Source organism: Corylus avellana, chromosome 10 (genome assembly GCF_965113065.1).
Source record: "Corylus avellana chromosome 10, dhCorAvel1.hap1.2, whole genome shotgun sequence".
NCBI lineage: Eukaryota > Viridiplantae > Streptophyta > Magnoliopsida > Fagales > Betulaceae > Corylus > Corylus avellana.
This window is the reverse complement of record NC_142499.1, coordinates 21,164,257-21,184,748: the sequence shown is the minus strand read 5'-3', so window position 1 is coordinate 21,184,748 and position 20,492 is coordinate 21,164,257. Positions and strand designations below refer to the sequence as shown.

Below are 20,492 nucleotides of genomic sequence, written 5' to 3'. Positions count from 1 at the left end.
TTTTTTTTTTCTCTCTTTTCTTTTCTCTTTTTAAAAATAAAAATATTAACAAACAATATTACAGCATAAAACACTCAAAACTGTTTTCATGTTTTCACGCTATATCACAATAATTTTTCAATTAAAAGAAACCCCAAAAGAGAGCCAATATTTTACAACCATAGCTTCTGTTATTAGTATGAATGTTGCCAACTCATGGTTCCGTTGCAATATCTTTATAAGCCCAAACACGATAAGCTAGTGAGTTTAGGAATATATATTGGTAGCATTATGATGGCGAAATTTTGTGTATGGGTACGTCAAAATACATGATCTCTAAGATATAGTCTTCCAAACTTAAGAATTTATCCAGTAATGCATATTTACTTCTATTTAATAATTTTGTAATTTTTTTTGGGGAAAACTTCACTTTACCCATTTGAATTGTCATCACTTTTGCAATGTCCCCCATAAAGTTTAATTTATCTCAATTTAGTGTATTCATCTTTGAAGAAGGTGAAGAATTGCTGGTATATATATATTTATATATATATATATATATATATATATATATATATATTGTGGTTTGTGAATGTTTTAAATGGAAAGTAATAAAGAGCCTTGACAAAAGAGAATCTCACATCATATCATTAGCACAAAAAAAAATAAAAACAGTCATTTCTTTAAATTAATGCTTGAGTGTATGCACTTGTATGCATGCTTAAGAACTTTTAATTCAAAAGGTGTTTTTTTTGGCAAAAGGTTTTTTTTTTATATATAATTTTTGCCGAAAATGTGTTTTAGTCATTTTTTTGGCTTTTTTGACATTTAAAAGCGCTTTCAATTTGTTTTATCAAACATACACTTTTTTTTTTTTCAAACAGACTTTTTGAGTGTTAAACAAATTTTTAGGCCCCTCAAACGCATACTCAAACAAGCCCCAAGTACGGTTAAACATAAGATAAGCAAGTCCACACGAGCAAGGATAGAATATTGTGTACATTAATTTTTTTTTCCTCATTTTCATAAGCAAAACTTTGCACTTCACACGATCCATTGCATTAGGATTCAGCATGAGGACAATAAACTAGATGATGTAAACGAAAAATATATGGTATAAAATGAAGGGAATTGTTGGTGTAAAGAAATATATAACTTAACAAATCTTAAACACTCTTTGTAACAAGCAATAGCAGGACAGGTATGTCTAGAGTTTCCATAAAACTTTCCCATCAACAGATGCTTCTTTCTATTATTATGACTGACATATTTACTGGATTTTATCGCTTTCAAACTTAAATGTGGACTATATGGTGTGGGGGCACAGTATATGAGAAATGATAGGCCTTTTTTTTAAAAAAAAAATTATTATTTTGTATGCGTATAATTTTGTTGTGTTTGAGGTGTTGCAATTTGTAAAGAATTCCTGATACTATGTCTCTTATTTTCTGAGACAGTTGTATGGTGTGTCTGGTTCAGCAACTTTGTCTTATAAGGCCTTCATGCTGACTGTTCTGCCATTCCTTGTTGCATATATGTATGTCAATGCTCTTTGTATTCTGGTTTTGGAGTTTGATGCAGTGGCCAGGGCCATTTGGTGTGTTTTTCCAAAATTGATATTGCTCTAATATTCTAGCTCTAGTGATAGATCTGTATGTTCTTGTTCAATTGTAAAACTCCAGTACTAGCTAGTAGCTATAGTGATAACTCTATATGTTATTGTTCAATTGTAAAACTCTTGTATAATATAAGTGTTTCCATAGATTGATAGTAAACATGATTTATGTAAATATGTTACATGTATTGTTGTTACCGTATATAATAATGATGAATAATACGAGAACAAAAAGAGAGAGCAAGAGAAAATTGAGACACATATTTATGTGGTTCGGCAATGTGCATATATCCATAGGAAAGTGAAGCTATATTTCACTATTCAATGATTTAGGGTATTTTGAGGCCGCTATGTTCACTCCGCTTACGCTCCGTTTACACCGAGAAATGGTTTTTTTTTTTTTTAATAGTGCAAAACAACATGATAACAACTAGCACTGCAATAAAATCTAAAATTGAAACAATACAACCAGATCAACTAAAAATACATCAACACAATTTCCAATGTCCATAAAATATCGGTCCAAATACCATTAAAAACCAACCTAAAGCAAATAACAAAAACTCCACAACGTAAAAGACCACAATAAAAATTCCAACATATTAATTGTAATAAGTCTCCAAAACAACAATTTTAATAAGTCTGAAGTATCCACAAGACAAGACCACCATTCATTTACTAACATAAAGAGACACCTTAGCTATTCCTCACGAACTTGCACCACAAAGTCTCCAAATCCTTCAACGGTGTCTAGCTAGAAGGATCCTGATTTGCTATATTATCTAAAAAATGTTAATAAGGTTTAATGAGTCAACTCAGTAATAGAATTGATTAATCTAAGTACTGTGAGATCAAGCGATGTATATATATTTTACTCCTTATACAAGATTTCAAAAACACAATTCAATAAATGAATTAAAAGTAAGGATAAAAATGTAACGCTCATCAGTAGAACTTGCGTGAACATAATAAAATATCAAGTGATTAAATAAGTAGAACATGTGAAGTTTACTTCGTAATTTCAAAACAATTACGTAACACTTTTCTATACATTACTTACAATTCACTATGAGCAATAATGTTTCATCATCATATCCAAAAACATGAGAACGATCACCTCACGCCTTGACAGTCTCTTTGGTCATTTGAATTTGGACAACGGTCTTCGAATCAGACCGATAATAATAATAATGCCCTACAAATAAGGCCAAATAAATTCCCTTCGAATCAAGACATTGGTCTTCAAATCAGACCAATAAAATAATATCTTTCGAATCAAAGCATTGGCCTTCAAATCAGCCCTAATACCACTCGCACTTACCTTGGAGTGTTTCAAAGCACAATTAAAAGTGCTCACAACTATTAGTCTAATACTATCACTATTCAAAGTATATAAATTGAACATGTAAATACTAAGAGTTACAACTTCATGCAAAAGTTATCGAGATATATAACTTTTCAATTTACCTTAAATCATAGTAAATTTCAATTCAGCCATAGCATGTGCACAAAAAAATCAATAAAATATAGCTTGTCACACCATTTGTTTAACTCGTACACAAAAGTCACAATAGAAAACATAATATCAAAATAAACAATAATTTCCAACAACTAATGATTTTTACAAAACATCAATTTCAGGTAATTTGGAAAACCCCAAATTAACTACTTACCTCGTGTGCAAACACCAATATCCACAAGTTTTGTTCGTCCTCCTTAAAGATTCTAACTAGCACGTTCCTATTCAAGAATGCATCTAAGCCAAATTAAACACCTAATTTCTCCCAAGAACATATTCTCTAAAAGTCCGTTTCTCTCATTTAATCTAAAAATCTCCCTTACATCAGATTAGTTTGATGCATTAGAATACTAATCTCAATCTCAAATACAAAACTTGAACTTAGAAACATTCATCTACAAAATCCCTTAATTTCACCCAAAATTAAGACCCTATATGCTCATTAATTATACTCAATTCAGCCTCACTCATTCTTATTGAATGTTCATACATGCAATTCAATTCTTTTGTTACACAATAGAGCCATCAACTTGAAGCAATTAGAATTCATAGATCGAAATCCCCAATTTCCATGTATAAAGAACCATAAATCTCAAATTTTCTCAAATTATTCGAACCCATTGCAATTTGAATGAACCCACATGTTATTCTAACATCTATGAACAAGAACCACTCATCTATTTCAAAATATTAAGGCCTAATTACCAAAATCCCCAATTTCGGTATTATGGAACCCTAACCTCGATTCATAACAATCTAGCTATACTTTCCTCAAATTGACATCATAAATTGAAAGAATTCATCAGCAAATTAACATACCTCTGTGATTAATTGAAGAAACATTAGCGATTTTTACTCGGGTCGGGCCAACTGGTAGCCGGCAAGTAATAGCGGGTTCAGCCGGAATTTCGTTTTCCCGGCGAGTTTTGGAGCCACAGACGATTTGGGTTCAAAAAAAAAAAAAAAAAATCATCCTTTGCTTTTTCCTACTAAAGTTTAATAACGTACATTTTGTAGTCTCATAAACCAAGGGTTAAAGTCATTTAGAGGTTACTTTCAAAAACTAAAGGTTAACAATGACATGTTTTAGTTTCATAAATCAAGGGTTAAAAAGCCATGGAAAGTTTAATTCCAAAAATTAAAGGTTAATGATATGCATAGCTCTATAACCAAGGGTTAAAGCCATGTAAAGGTCAACGACATGTTAACACGTCTTAATTGAAAACTTGTCTTTTAAAAAATGAAACAGCCATAGTTATTTCAAGCAAGAAATTCGGTTAGGGTTTTGTTGTAGGGATTTTTGGTTTTTAAAGAAAATAATTGTGCCAAGTTGAAACCATGCAATTTTAATCCCATGCCCTATTCTTGTCGTAAAGGATCCTCGATCTCCATTTTATTTAAAATGGAGAGTATCGAATTAGTGTATTTTAGAGGGATAAAATTCTCTAAAAATTTAAAATGACAATGTCACGTGACATGTAAAAATATGGTCTTATATATTTAGAAGAGACTTTGATCCAATCTGACTAAGCTATCTAGGCCCAATATTAATGGCCGGCACATCTAAGCCCATTACTTAATTTAGGCCAAGGCACATGCTAAACTAATGGATAAGGTAAGGAGAGTTACAGATGCTCCCTCAAGTGAAACGGGATCCCAACATAACCTTTAGATTGTATTAATTAACTATAATCCCTAGCATTGTGGCGTATTTAAATATATGGCTAGACATATTCGTAATTAAACCAGCAGATCAATAAATAACTTAATGGTTGAACCGGTGAACTATTTACCAAAGGTTTGCGGTTATATTCTTGGTAGGATTTTCTAACTATGAATCAATATCAAAATATTACTAATAACATAATATCGATCTGTTTATACTGGCAATTCACGTTTGGCACATAATGCATCTCATTAAAAAGACAAAATTAAGATATAATTATTGCGTAAAAAAGTGAGATTACCATTTTGAATGTGATAAAATTTATATCTCTCCTTTGAATATGATGAAAAGTACTATTTTTTTTATAAAAAAAAAACGCAATCTCAATTAATAAGATACTTTCTGAAATTTCGATTAAAAAACTATTTGATTAGCAAAATTGTAGGGTAAACGGTGTCTTTGGAGTGATTATATCCCCTTTTATTCCATAAATGTAAAATGCAAGCAACAGGTAGAGTGATGCTCCTAATAGAAGTGATTATCTTTTTTATTTTTTTTTTTAAATGGGTTTTATTTTGGGTTGGATTTTTTTTATTATGATGATCTGAATGGCAATCGATGAAATAAATAAGTTAGCTTACCTAGCTCATTCTTGTTCTTCTATTGCCCTTCTTAAATTTAAGAAATGCATCCCTAATTCCAATTAGTTTGCTGACGACGTCATTTGTGGGCATTCGCTCATGAGGTGATGTTGCAGAGCATAACAATCCAATCTGCAACACTGAGACCAAGTAATCCTCCACTTTGCTTTCGGCATTGAAATGACGATCAACTTCTTCGATTATTGTGCTTTCTTCTACGCCATCGTTATTTGTATCATGATCACCAGCAGCTTCTTCATCCTCTTCAAAGGGCATTGACAAGTCCGTTATATCCATGACACGTTCTGGCAAAGCCATCGCAGTAAACTTGTGAATGTTCAAACCATCTTTGAACATGTCATCAGTAGGTCTTTTCCCAGTGAACATCTCTAGCAAGAGTACCCCATAGCTGTAAATGTCTCCAAGTACAGAAACTTGGCCACCCATCCCATACTCTGCAATTTTTTGATACATGATCACTAAGATATTATAGCTTTCTGAACTTAAGAATTTATCCACTATTGCATATGTACTACTATTTACAATTTTGAGAACTCTTTCTAGAAAGAAAAAAGAAGCATTTATTTAATTGGTAGAAAGAATTAGGGAGGCCGAAGGAGGCCTCGCCCCCTATTTTGAGTTGAGTTACTAGTTGAAAACATACCTGGAGGAATGTACCCAACTGAACCCTTCAGCACAACTGACAAGCAGTCTGACATGGATTGATTTTTGGAGAAATTATGTGATGCTTCAAAGACAAACTTCGCTAATCCAAAGTCACCAACATGGGCTACCATATCCTCATTGAGGAGGACATTACTTGGCTTTACATCGCAGTGAACAATTGGCGTGTGGCAATGAAGATGAAGATATTCCAATGCATAAGCAACATCTGTGGCTATGTTCAATCTTTGAATAAAGCTCAATCTCTTGCATCAATGTTGCTCATCCTCTATAGGATGCAGCCATTGGTCTAGGCTTCCATTAGACATGAACTCAAAAACTAGACTCTTAAAGTCGTTCCCTTGATGATCAATGCTTGAGCAAGCAGTGATAATCTTAAGGAGATTACGATGGCGTAAACTTCTCAAAGCGTTGCATTCATTAATGAAACTCTTGGAAGCTCCTCGCTGTTGAAGGTTTAACACTTTAACTGCAACAATTGCTCCATTACTAGGAAGAACTCCTTTGTATACAGAACCAAAACTACCAGAACCGATCAAATTGTCCACAGAAAAACCATTAGTTGATGCTTGGAGTTCTGCATAAGGTATACAAGCCAATCGCCAATCCTTTAAGGAAGATGTGGCCAAAGGTCTTTTTCTCCATTTTTTAACCATGCAACATGTGAGGAAAAAACACAATTGAACGAGTACCAATATGACAGGAATTACTACTTTGAGTGCAAGGCGTTTCACATATGAAAGTTTACTCTTTTTGTAGCATTTTGGTAAATGTAATTCTGGACACCACCACATAGCTTGTCATTTTCAAAGATTGAAATTGCACTTGCATTTGAAAAAATCCCATCACTTGGCACTTTCCCCTCGAGATTATTATAAGAAAGATTGAGATGCTTTAGTGACAAAAACTTGCTGAGAAATTCTGGAATCTGCCCTGACACGTTATTGCGTGAAAGATCAATTTCTTTTAAACCCTTTAGTGTCTTCAAAGATGGAGGAATTGCTCCTTCAAATGAATTACCCTCTAAATGCAAACCTTCCAGACTAATACAATTACCAAGGGATGTAGGAATTTCACCTGATAATGTATTCTCTGATAGATTTAACTCTACAAGATTTTCTAAGTAACCCACTTCAAATGGCAGTGTTCCTGTCAAAGAATTATTTGACATGTCCAAAGAAATCGAAAGGGAAGAAAGGCGAATAACCTCTTTTGGTATGGAACCACTGAGATTGTTACTAGAAAGGTCTAGTTGAAGCAATTTTTGACACTTTCCTAGGCTTGTGGGTATACTTCCCTCAAATATGTTCTTCTTCATAAATAGCTTTGCCAATTTAGTTAAGTTACCTATGGAGGAAGGGATCGGCCCTGAAAGTTTGTTATTCTCCAAATATAATATCTGTAACTGTTGGAGCTTCCCAATAGCATCCGGGAGAGGACCACCCAAATAGTTACCTTCTAATCCCAGAAGGTTCAAGTTAACAAGGTTCCCAATCCCAGCGGGAATGCTTCCATGTATCATGTTTTCACTCACAGAAAGAAAATTCAGTTGAGATGAAAGGTTGGCTATGGAGTTGGGCAGTACTCCACCAAATCGATTATAAGCTAGACCCAAGAACTTCAAATTGGTACAATTAGCAAAAAAATCGAGAAAATTCAGGTTACCAACTTTCTCATTTCCAAGCCTATTGTAATAAAAATTAAGTTTAACCAAGTGGTGCAAACTTGCTAGATTTTGAGGCACCGTCCCAATGAGACCATTTTCAGAAAAGTCAATCAACTGAAGTTTAGAAGCATTTGACAATGACACAGGAATATGTCCTATGAAACTATTACGACCCAATAAAAATATTTCGAGATTAGGAAGAGTAAGGCCAACATCTGGTGGAAGGCTTCCATGCAATTGGTTTTGAGCAACAGCGAAATAGTATATGGAAGATATATTATAAATCAACGGAGGGATTGTACAAGACAGATTATTCGCGCCAAGTTGAAAAAATTTCAAGCCTGATAGACGGCCAAGCTCACTAGGTATGCTCCCGTGTAGATTGTTACGAGCAATGGAAATAAGAGCCAAAGAAGAAAAGTTTCCTATCCACGCTGGGATACTTCCTGTAAGCTAGTTCACACCAAGATCCATGAAAGCCAAATTTGACAATGAACTGAACTGCTCTGGAATCTGCCCAACAAGCTCGTTGGCACCAACATGAAGCACTCTAAGTTGTGTACAGTGACTTAGATTACTTGGAAGGTTCCCACCAAGGGAATTGAAACTCAAGTTTAGATGCTGCAGGCGTCGTAGGCTTCCTACTTCTTGAGGAATTTCACCATATATGTTGTTATTTCCCAGGATGATTCCAGTAAGGTAAGAAAGATTTCCTATGGAAGGTGTTATGGAGCCAGCCAAACTTTGAGCTTCCAGGTTCAGAACCACCACTCTTTTCCTGGTGGAGTGGCTGCATGTAACACCAAACCATTTACAGAAATGGGTGGAGTCATTCCACAAGCTCATGATTTGAAGTGGGTCTTTACTAATCTGATTCTTGAAGTCGAGTAACGCCAAACGATCAGACTCATCTGCAAAAGCGAGAATTCTTGCCGATTCCAAACTTGAGCTCATAAACTAAAGAAGAATTCCATGAAAGAATAATAATGAAATCCAGTTGGAATGCAGACAAGAGTGCTCCATCTGGTTCAGTTGGAAATATATTTTTCAAGTAAAGATGAAGTCTTATCCCGGAGTTTGCTTGATATGAAAATATTAATCAAGTTCAGTGAGAGTTAAAAGGAGATAGATTTTTGTGAGTCGACCGATTGGGATAGTGTGAAAGTAAGAAGAGATAGGGGTGCAAAGGCGGGCGGTTCTAACCGCTAACCGCTATAACCGCCAACCGCTTAACCGCCTAACCGCATTAACCGCTAACCGCCTAACCGCTATAACCGCCTAGCGGTTAGCGGTTATTGGGTCTACTAACCGTAACCGCTAACCGCTAACCGCTAACCGCCTTTTTATATAATATATTTTTATAATTATAATTATAAAAATATTTATACATATAACATAATCACTTGATTATTAAATCACAATTTTTTTAAAAAAATAATTAAATCACAATTTGAGTATTAATATATTATCAGTGTAATTTATATGATTATATCATATAATCACTTGATCATTAAATTACAATTTTTTTAAAAAAATAATTAAATCACAATTTGAATATTAATATATTATCACTATAATTTATATGATTATATCGCATGAGATTGATCATTAAATTATTTGATTATATAATAACAAATTATACATATATAATATGACATAACTCATAAGTATATCAATTCATACTAATACAACAATTAAATATCTAGAGACTTATTTCTAATGTATGTTATAAACTTATAAGTCTATATATGTTATAAGTCTATATAAGTCTACATATGTATATGAATAATATAAACGTATAATATCAATACTTAATCATATGATTAAATGACAATTCAAATATTTCATTCAAGACTTCAAGTGAATCATATTATTAATGTACAATGATGATATGATTCGTATAATATCAAATTAAGTAATTGACATTGGATTAAACAATGACCAATGTCTTACTTATAAACACAATTTAAGTATTAATGTATTATCATTATAATTTTAGTAATTTATATATTATCACTATAATTGATATGATTATATCACATGATGACTTGATCCTTAAATCATATGATTATATAATAATAAATAATGCATATATAATATGACATAACTCATAAGTCATAAGTCTACAAGTTAATCATATGATTCATGTACAATGATAATCACAATTGATTCAATTGAATTAAACAATATATTACTTATAACTACAAGTCTACAATTTAATTAAAGCATTATTAGATACTTTAGGAATTTAGGATTTAGAAAATATTAAAAATACAAGAAAAAAAAATGAGGGTAAAAAAAAGTCCAAAAAGCCCTAAAGAAAGCCCAAGAGCCCAAAAAAAGAAAGCCCAATTTTAAAAAAGCGGTTAGCGGGCGGCTATCTATTTTGCTAACCGCTAACCGGCGGTTAACCGTTAACCGCTAACCGTTAGGCGGTTAGCGGTTGCGGTTAGTAAAATCTACTAACCGCTAAGGCGGTTACGGTTAGCAGTTATTGTCACTAACCGCTAACCGTAACCGCCTTTGCACCCCTAAAAAGTGATGTAAAGAAAAAAATTTTCTCCATTCACACTTTCGTTCTCCGTTGACTTGACTAAGGGGTCAAGTTCTCCTTTTAAGTGAAACAACCGTTGATTGAAGATTTGAAGGGTCAAGTACTCTACATTTAAAATGAGACAAAATCATTGACTGAAGGGTCAAGTACTCCAGACAGCTCTAGACATACGCTATTTTCAATTTTCAAAATTACATTAAAACTGTAGGGTACATGTACATGAACCCATTTTTCGCCTTTCAAATCAGACCGGGTCAAGTCTTCCTTTAAAGTGAGAGAACCAATAAATGCAATTAATTTCATCCATTGCAATTTGCAAGTTATATGAACAGCCCCACAATATAAACAGCCCTTTTTAATCTGAGCATATAGCAGGTAAAGAAATTAATGGTTATATAGCTTTAGCCCCACTTATTTTATTAACCAAAAAATAAAAGGATTTAAAAGATCCCAAAGTGTGTATATATATATAGGGAGAATTTTTTTTCTCTGTTATTTGGTAGTTTCATTATTGTGGAACTTAACCAACCCTTCATTCATTTCAGAACAACATGGACATGCACGAATTGGATTTGTTTTTATAGTTGGTAAAGCCCTTTTGAGTGGGAGTCTCAGCGGCTTGGGCTTTAGTCAGTTATTGGTCTTATGTCCTTCCAATCGCGCAAAGGGTTTAAAAAAAGAACCCATTGGGCCTTAAGGGAGCTCTTGGGCCCTGCCTATGATGATGAGAATTGTTCAAAGCTGGAAAGCAGTTAGCTCCATTTGTAGCTCTTACAGTTAAAGAATCCCTAAAAACCAATTATGAAAAATATATTCAAGGTCCAAATTCAATGATTTGGAAGAATATGGTTAGAGGCCGAAGTTCATGGTCAAATAACTTCGATCAAATTATTCTTTCGGAAGGAGTAAATAATTTGCTATATCAAACTTTTTTAACAAAAAGGAAAAAAAAAAAAATTGTAAAATTTGCCCATATAGTTATACTTCCAATTGTGTTAGCTCACAGTAGTTTCTCTTTTTGCCTTGTGGCATTTTTCTTAAGTAATTTTTGACATTAGTATTGATCTTTTTCTCTTTCAAAGCTGGAATACGAAAGTGTCTAGATGTGTCAATTTTCATGCATATGCATTAGTTAAATGGGCTGTTACTCACCTTGTATTCGATAGCATTTCCTTAAATTTCTCTATTCTCTCTTCTATCCGGATCAAGAGTGGAAAATACCCTCCTTTATAATCTCTTTCTCCCCTTTCAATTAAAAAAAAACAAAAGGCAATCTACTCTTGGCCAGCCTCATGACCAAATCTCGCATAAGAGAAGAAAGAAAAGTGCAGCTAGAGGAATCAAGCCATATATGAAAACACGAGCCTTGTCAAATAAGATATTAGAGCACAATTAGGATTGCATTGGAAAACTGAACTTTTAAAGTCTAAAAAAAAAAAAAAAAAGTCAAAGAAATACTTTTTTTTTTTTTCACATATTTTTAGGTATTAAAAGTACTTTTTAAGCTTACTAACACAATTCCAAACAAACTTTAAGTCTTATAAGGTAATAGATTTGTAATTATGTTTTTATGTATTCCTTTTTTACATTATGCTCTCGCTCTTCCCAACTTGAAAGGCTTAAATATGGGTCACAATCACTTTACTGGACCTCTTCCAGCATCATTATGCAATGGTTCAAAGCTTGTTGAACTGGATATCAATGGGAACAATTTCACTGGAAAAATTACAATTGACTTTGGAGGCTTACCTATTCTACGGTGGCTGGTTCTCGCTTCTAATTCCCTTGGGGGAGGAGAAGTTGATGACTTGAGCTTCTTTAACTCTTTGAGTAAATGCAGGACCTTTTGAAGATGATGGATTTCAGTAACAATCAATTTGGAGGGGCGCTCTACAGCAACTACTCAATCTATAGCAAATCTGTCAAACCCAACTTGTGTCATATAATGAGGTTAGGTAGGAAGAAATCAATTAACCAGAAACATCCCTTCTGGGATAAAGAATATTGTTAACTTGACTAAATTGACAATGGAGAAAACTAATCTAACAGGGGAGATTCCTTCCACTATCAAAAACCTTAGGATGGCTTAGAAAAAATAAAAATAAAAAAACCTTAGGATGCTGCAGAAATTGGATTTGTCTGAAAATGAGTTTTCAGGGCACATTCCATCATCCCTACCCAATGCAACTCAATTCTACTCAGCCCATCTTGAAAAGAACCTCTTAACAGGGACCATTCCTTCTGATCTTGGAAACCTTTCTCAAAACTGTCTTAATGCCACCATACCCAAAATTACACTTTGGTATGTTAATTTCTATAGGTAGAGTATAAATTGTAAGGCTCCAATTCTGATATCTTGTAAGTGTTAATTAATGTGAAGCCTCCATATACAATAATACAATGAATTGGTGACTCAGGGAGGTGGCAGTTTGAAGATGTGGCTTTGACACTAAAAGTCAGATCTTTACATTGCAGCTTCAAGTGTTACTCCTAATTAAGCTAACTGTCATTTTATCTGCAAATTTTTCAGGGATTGACCCTGAAAAATTGTTATTGTTCAAATATAGTGCATGTAACTGTTGGAGCTTCCCATGACCATCCGGGAGAGGACCTCCCAAATAGTTATTTTCTAATCCTAGAAGGGTCAAGTTAACAAGGTTTCCAATCCCAATGGGTATTCCTCCATGCATCATATTTCCACCCAAAGTAAGAATATTCAGCTAAGAGGAAAGTTTGCCTATGGTGCTGGGTAGTACTCCACCAAATTGATTACAGCCAAGACTTAAGGTCTCCAAACTAGTTAAGTTAGCCAAAACATTGAGAAAATTCAGGTCATCAACTCTCTCATTTTCAAGTCTATTTCCTTGAAAATTAAGATGAACCAAGTCACGCAAACTTCCTAGATTTTGAGGCACTATTCCACTGAGATCATTTTGATCGAATGCAAGATGCCCAAGTCTAGAAGCATTTGACAATGACACGCAAAATAAGTCCTGGGAAACTATTAACACCGCCGTAAAATATTTCAAGGTTAGGAAGAGTAGGGCTAACATCTGATGGAAGGCTTCCATGCAGTTGGTTTTGAGCAACAACGAAATAGTATATGGAAGATGTCGATGCACAGTTTCTGAGTGATGATGTGGCATGATCTCTGTGAGACATTGTTGTGTCCGAGAAGGAGTCGGGCTGCAAGAAAGCAAACAAAAGGATCAAAACTACCAACAGGTGCTCCAACAAGAAAGCTCCAATGCCTAAGTATTTGGGTGAAGAGAATATGAGAAACAAAGAGATAGAAAGCAAGAGTTGCGATTACCTCAAAGTTGAGTTGTGACTTGCATTTTATAGGCATGGAATAGTTTGTTCCCTGTACGCTTCGAGTCCCCTATCCTTGAATATTTGCTGTGCAATTATCATCAAAAGATATGAGTTGTTAGCCGTTCCGTGATCTTATGAATCTAAAATCGTGGAATAAGCGGGTTTGCATTGTTGGCGCTAGATAGGGATGCCCGAGTATTCATCGAGTACACATCTATGTGTTTAAATGTTCACAGCTGATCCATCTTTGTTAAGAGTAGATAGCTATTTGAATATGAGAGATATGATTATTCCATTTATATAGGGATAACAAATATCTCTTAGATGAGATGATTGATCTATCCTCTACATAAGACCATTATGCCCCGTGAACCGACTAGCTGTCGGGCTAGACTGTTCGAGCTTTCATGTGGGCTAATTAGTCTTAGCGAGTTTATTCATTAGATTTGGGCCCTGAGGTATGTTGGGCCTTACTTGGCCAATCCATGACCCAACAGAAGATATATTATAAATCAAATGAGAGATAGTACCAAACAGATTATTCCCACCAAGTTGAAAAAATGTCAAGCCTGATAGACGGCCAAGCTCACTAGGTATGCACCCTTGTAGATTGTTTTTGTTTTTTGAAAACCGAGAAAGTGAAAAAATAAGTCAAGCAACGCCATGCGATCGGACTCAATTGCAGAAGCAAGAATTCTCGCAGATTTCAAAGTTGGGCTCATAAACAAAAGAAGGATTCCGTGAAAGAATATAAACGAAATCCACTTAGAATGCAGACAAGAGTGCTTCATCTGGCAATTGGAAATATAGTTTTCTTTTCTAGTAAGGTTAAGTCTCATATCGGAGTCCTTGATACGAAAATATTAAAAAAATTTACAATGAGAGTTAAAATTAAGGAAATAAATGTTAATTTGTGGGTCTACGTATTGATTGAAACATGATCCTCTCTATTTCATTTGAGCGAGATAATATCTAGTTAGGACTCGTATCACAAATGTGACTCTGTCAAGCTTTGAAGCAGACTTCCGTCATCACAGACCCACCCATCTTTGGGATTTTCTTCTTCCATAGAATCGTCCATAACATCATCCTTGGGTCCCTTGTCTTCTTCCATAGCACACTTGGGATGAAAATCAAAGTCACACTCATCACATGCCCTTGCTCTTCGCACCCCTTCAACCACACGAGAGATGATTATCAGACTAAAAGAATTATAGCCATGAAATTAAGGATCCTTATCCTATCTATCGATCCGTATAGTTCCACCCACAAAAATTAATTGCTTTTTAAGTCTTTTAACTCTTATTGGAAACTTTTAAGATTTTGTCTGTATCACACTTTGGTCCTTACTTGAAAATGATATTCCCAACCAGATGAATTAACGGCCATATACCGACAAGAACCGTTAGAACTCCACGCTCAAGAGGAAGTACTCATCGGTGGCGATGCTTTTTGACCACCGAAGAGTCTCCGACTTGGCCGCAAAAGTTTAACCAGGAAAACAATGTGTATGGCTATCATGAGCCTGAATCAATGTGTATTAAAAGATTCCAACCCATATTATCCACACAAAAAAAAAAAAAAAAAGGAGGATTCTATAAATTAACAATACGTGCATGTATAAAATAGTAATTATGGATATACATAAAATATTTGGATATATCTGTAAAATCTAATATTATCATGAAATGTTTGAACTACTGTAGGCATTGGATGATTGGAAAAGGAGTGGCAGTTCTTTATTTCTCCATTATCAGTATAATTTAATAATAATAATTGGTGAGTCGTCGGTGCATGACGGAGACTAATTTTAATAATTGAAGCCTAACAAAATAGACAGACGACCCAAGTCATTAAACACGGCTTATGTTTTAACCAATTATAAACAAATGTGAAACTATCAGCACGCCACTTTTTAATATGCATGATTACCTCAGGCATACATGCATGAAGCCTTAACGATCGAGTACGACTAAGTAATAGAAGACTAATTTTTCTAGGCATTAATTAATATTAAACTATTTACTCTACACTTGTGAGTAGGTTTATATTGAAAATATGTGATAAATATAGTATAATTTTTTTTCTAATTAAAAATGATAGGCAAGGGAAACTAACTACGGTTACTTTACCTCAGTGTGATCACTGTACGTAGCATTTATCCACTGGGAACTGCATAAGAAAAGCTTAGATGGTGGGAACTGTAGGCGCTAGCTCTCTCAAGTTCAACTAAACCATAACCCAACCCGGTCTAACCAAGACATCAATGAGAATCAAGTATGAAAATTCTCATTATAGGATTCGAACCCATGCCCTCGTATGTACCTAACAACTATGAGAATTTTTTTGGGCCATTGAACCACTAGTCTAAATTAATATTGAACCACAACCCTAGTGGTTTGCACTAGTGTTTTGCTGCTTACACCATAGATGTACGTCTCCCAGGTGTGAGGTCAAATTCTTTCAATAAATAAGGCTCAATATTTGAAATATTTAATTAAAATTTGAGGTGAATTACAAAGACAGATCGAATTTAAACTCAAAACTACTATTTGATTCCATGTTAAATTACTAACGATACAATAAGCTTAAACTTATAGAAAATAATGTCATTTGATTATCTAATTAATATTTTAGGAGTTATATTTTGTATCATGCTGATCATTTGAAGTTTCATGGTAAACGGATAATTGCGAAGTGTTCACAATAATTTAACCACTAGAAATAATTAATCATAGTCCAATTGAGATGGAGTCTTTCTATATATATATTACTGTAACTTTCTCATGTAATGCAAGAAGATAAGATAATGAGAGAATGATTCTGAACAATAAGTCTAAAGGTTTTTAGTGGGGACAACAGAATAAGGAAAATTAAAGAAAAGAAGTTAATTAGTTATAATTTATATTTACCTTCTCTTCCCAAGCATTGTCCGTACGATAAATTGGCACTATTCACCAGTTGACTACGTAAAAGGACAATCAACGGTTAGAGAAGGAGAAGATTAATTTCTTTATATATGCCAAGACCAAGAACATGGCCAAGCTGTTAGTGATGCAAATATGCAATTAATTAAACTAAGAAATGAGCATTTAGTTAGTGAGCCCTTAGGCTAATATTAAACTCTATATATATATAGCACTTCTTTCCTTTCTATATTAAATTTTCACTTTTCTCTTATATATATATAACATATGCTTGACCTATCTTTATCCCACGTACACGGTGAAATACTTGAATTCCACCATTAAGTTTTTCCTGATTTAGAAAACCTTTTACTACTTCCTAACTTCCTCTTAAACTTCTACTTTCCACTTTTATAATCTTTATTCCATTTCTCTATGTTAAATTGGTGAAATTAAGCACACTTAATGGAGTACTGGTAAACATCTTCTTTGTAAGTGTCTTCCAAAATTAATGTGTCTTTTAAAATCATTATTATATCAAAATTTAATAATAATCTATATATTACAAATTTAATGGTAATTTTAAAATTTACATTAATTTTAGAGAATACAAGAGAACACAAGAGATGTTTAGCATTACTTGCACGGAGTACTACTAACTAATATGATAATTTTTTTTTTTTTTTTACATGTCCACACAAGGGAAGGGGGAGGGAGAATTCGAACTAGTGATCTCCGCTTCATGAGGAGTGGTCCATTGTTGATTGAGGTACTCTTTGGGGGGTATATATATATTGACTTCCCAAACCTCCATAAGGACCATAACCAATCAAAGCGGCTTGTTGCATCTCTTACTTGATCAACCTTACAACATATCCCCCGAAAGCAACACGACATGAAGGAAATTAAACTGGCATTAATATATGATATTTTTCAAATTGGGTCGAAGGAAATTGGGTTGAAGGAATATATGGTATTAAATGGGCATGTCACATACATTTTTAATAGAGTAATTCTTCACTATTAAATCACGTACCGATTATCTCCAAAGTTTAAACTGATACGAAGAGATTGATTTAATAATATAACATATATTTTAAAATTCCATCCCCTCACGTGTGAACTCAAACTCACTTTTAATAGGTAATTAAGGCTCAACACGTATAATATTTAATTGAAACATGAATGTGAATCATAGAGACGAGGTTTGAACTCAATATCATGTTAAATCACCATTTATCACTCCTCATTTAGACTTAAAATAAATCAAACAATTTAAAACACGTAACGTCCGCTAATACAAAATAGGTATGATAAATGGGTATGAAGATCGAGTATCATTATTCTACTATTTTTAATCAGAATAATGCTATAAATCACACTTTTATTCCATTTTACTGATGCCCCATTGCCTTCAATATTTTTTTTATTATTTTAAATAATGGACATGGGTGATCCAAAGGCTATATATATTCGCACGGAATTAAAATGGAATAAAATATTGATTTCAACATTTCTCTTTCTCTCTTAATAACAAGTTTGGAGAGAAGAAGAAAAAAAAAAATTGTCCAATGAGAATGTAAGTAAAGGCAGCACGCATGCTAATACTATTGGATGATTGAGAGAAGAAGAAATCAAGACATTAGTAAGAAAGAGATAAGATTATTAAGCGAGAAGTCTGCAACTATGTCATGGATCCCTTTTAGTAAACGCTTAATATCACAAGAAACCGCAACAACAACAACAACACATGATTTTATTTATTTATTTTATTGCTAATTAATATCATAATATGGCATTATTGAACTTTCTAAATAATCTTCTTTGAATACGTCACCCATGGCGGTACGGTCTATAATATTGTCGAGATTTTTGACTTTTACGCAAAGAATATCACGTTGCCAGCCATCACCTGAGAGAGTCTTTCTTCCCCAACTCCCATGAAATTTCTTCTCCATAAATATTTCTCCACCTCCTACTCCATGTAATTAACTCTCTTCATCCATGGTCAAGAAGTTTACAATGAAGATGTCTGTTTACCATGTGCTCGGCCGTAGCCGTACCAAGCTGTCTATCTTAATCTCCACCGTCACTCTCGCTGCCGTGATCTTCATGATCTACGGTACAGATTGCATCAACTATGAGATTTCCGCTCAGCCTCTTCCGTTTGGTGATAGAGAAATTCCCGAAAGAACTGATAATGGAGGACTGAGATCAAGTATCGTTCAAGTGCAACTGCTTTCCATGCAAGAAGAGAGTGATCATGATCATGATCGTGATCTTGAGGTTGACGATGAGAGTTGGAATCTTCTTGTTCCTCCTTTCAATGTCAGAGAAGGAGAAAGAATTGCTTGGCTGCGGCAAAAGCTGCCGAAGTTTGAGATATTCAAGTCAAACAACATTACGCGGCTTTTTCACGGTCGGGTTATGGAGTTTTTCAGCCGCGACTGCGAAATTCGGTTCTTCATGACGTGGATTTCGCCGGCGGGGTCGTTTGGACGGAGAGAGTTCTTGGCGGTAGAGAGCCTTTTCAAGGCTCACCCACGTGGATGTTTAATGATTCTCTCTAGAAGCATGGACTCTAGACGAGGTAACAGAATCCTGAAACCGTTACTTGACAGAGGGTTCAAAGTTAACGCCGTTACACCAGACTTGCCATTTCTGTTCAAGAACACGCCGGCGAAAGCTTGGTTTAACGAGATGGAGAGAGGGAAGAAGGATCCGGGGAAGATTCCGTTGGCTCAGAATCTGTCCAATTTGTTGAGGCTTGCGGTTTTGTACAAGTATGGAGGTGTTTATATGGATACGGATTTTATACTCTTAAAGCCGTTATCGGAGCTGAGGAACTCAATCGGAGCTCAGAGCATGGATATGGAGACGAAGAGGTGGACGAGGTTAAACAATGCAGTTCTTGTGTTTGACATGAATCATCCGCTTCTGCTCAGATTCATGGAGGAATTTGCGAGGACTTTTGATGGAAACAAGTGGGGGCATAACGGTCCATATATGGTTTCCAGGGTGGTTGAGAGAGTCGGAAATAAGCCGGGTTTTGGCTTCGCCGTCTTGCCGCCGATGGCCTTCTATCCGGTGGATTGGAATAAGATAGGGAGGCTTTTCAAGAAGCCGAAAAACAGGGCCGATTCCAAATGGGTAAACGCCAAGCTTCTTCAGCTAAGCGGGGAGACTTATGGGATACACCTATGGAACCGGCAAACAAGCAGATTGATAATCGAAGAGGGAAGCGTCATGGGAAGATTAATCTCAGATCACTGTGTCATTTGCCAACAGATATACAGTTCTTGATGAAATATTATAAACTTCTTTTTTTTCTTTTTCTTTTTTTGAAAAAGTTCCTAAACTACTTTAATCTTCTTGGTTGGTACATATTTCTTGAATTAGCTCTGGTTCACGGGCTGTGGATTTTCCTTTATTTATAATTTTTTTTCTTGTTTCTTTGTTACTTCAAACATACATGTTTTTTCCTATTATATAAAATATATGATGGGGATTTTTCCTATTATAAGGTTACAATTGTTTTTTTTTTTTTTTTTTTTTTTTGTATAATTTATTTTAACCCAATACCAAGAAGATTGAGTAAGGAAAAAATGACACTATAGCTGAATATGAGAAAATGGTTTATAAGCGAGACCCATAAAGTTATTCAATCGAAGAGGACTCGTGGTGCTTATGAACTTTGGACGATATGAGACAAGTCCATTTTTCTTTTAGGCAATACGAGTTGAATAAGTGTTTTCTGTTTTTTCGACACAATACCTAGGAAATTGGATAAGGGGAGAAATGTCGCTCACAAAGGTACTTCATTCGGACAATTATTGACATAAAGAGGACCCAACCCATGGTGGTTATAAACTATTATAAAATAAATTGGGTAAAGGAAAAAATGACACTAGTGCTGAATAGAAATAAATGGTTTATAAGTACCCGGT

General features: G+C 34.5%; 3 protein-coding genes across 3 annotated transcripts; 1 reads left to right on the top strand and 2 right to left on the bottom strand.

Annotated features, from left to right (window-relative positions):
• Positions 1 to 2,163: 2,163 nt before the first annotated feature.
• On the bottom strand, positions 2,164 to 6,343 carry LOC148583499 (putative receptor-like protein kinase At3g47110). The gene is made up of 3 exons (XM_088511269.1): positions 6,085 to 6,343; positions 5,421 to 5,875; positions 2,164 to 2,376 (listed from the first exon to the last, which is right to left on the bottom strand). The coding sequence occupies exons 1-2, from the start codon at positions 6,215 to 6,217 to the stop codon at positions 5,421 to 5,423; spliced, it is 588 nt and encodes a 195-aa protein (XP_088367395.1). The 5' UTR covers positions 6,218 to 6,343; the 3' UTR covers positions 2,164 to 2,376.
• Positions 6,344 to 6,355: 12 nt separating this feature from the next.
• On the bottom strand, positions 6,356 to 14,753 carry LOC132162476 (receptor kinase-like protein Xa21). The gene is made up of 5 exons (XM_088511442.1): positions 14,679 to 14,753; positions 13,376 to 13,510; positions 8,311 to 8,727; positions 6,853 to 8,223; positions 6,356 to 6,712 (listed from the first exon to the last, which is right to left on the bottom strand). Exons 1-5 carry the CDS (start codon positions 14,751 to 14,753, stop codon positions 6,356 to 6,358), a joined length of 2,355 nt encoding a protein of 784 aa, XP_088367568.1.
• Positions 14,754 to 18,513: 3,760 nt separating this feature from the next.
• Positions 18,514 to 19,875, top strand: LOC132162065 (uncharacterized). The gene has a single exon (XM_059572311.2). The coding sequence runs from the start codon at positions 18,550 to 18,552 to the stop codon at positions 19,846 to 19,848; it is 1,299 nt and encodes a 432-aa protein (XP_059428294.2). The 5' UTR covers positions 18,514 to 18,549; the 3' UTR covers positions 19,849 to 19,875.
• The last annotated feature ends 617 nt before the right edge of the window (positions 19,876 to 20,492 follow it).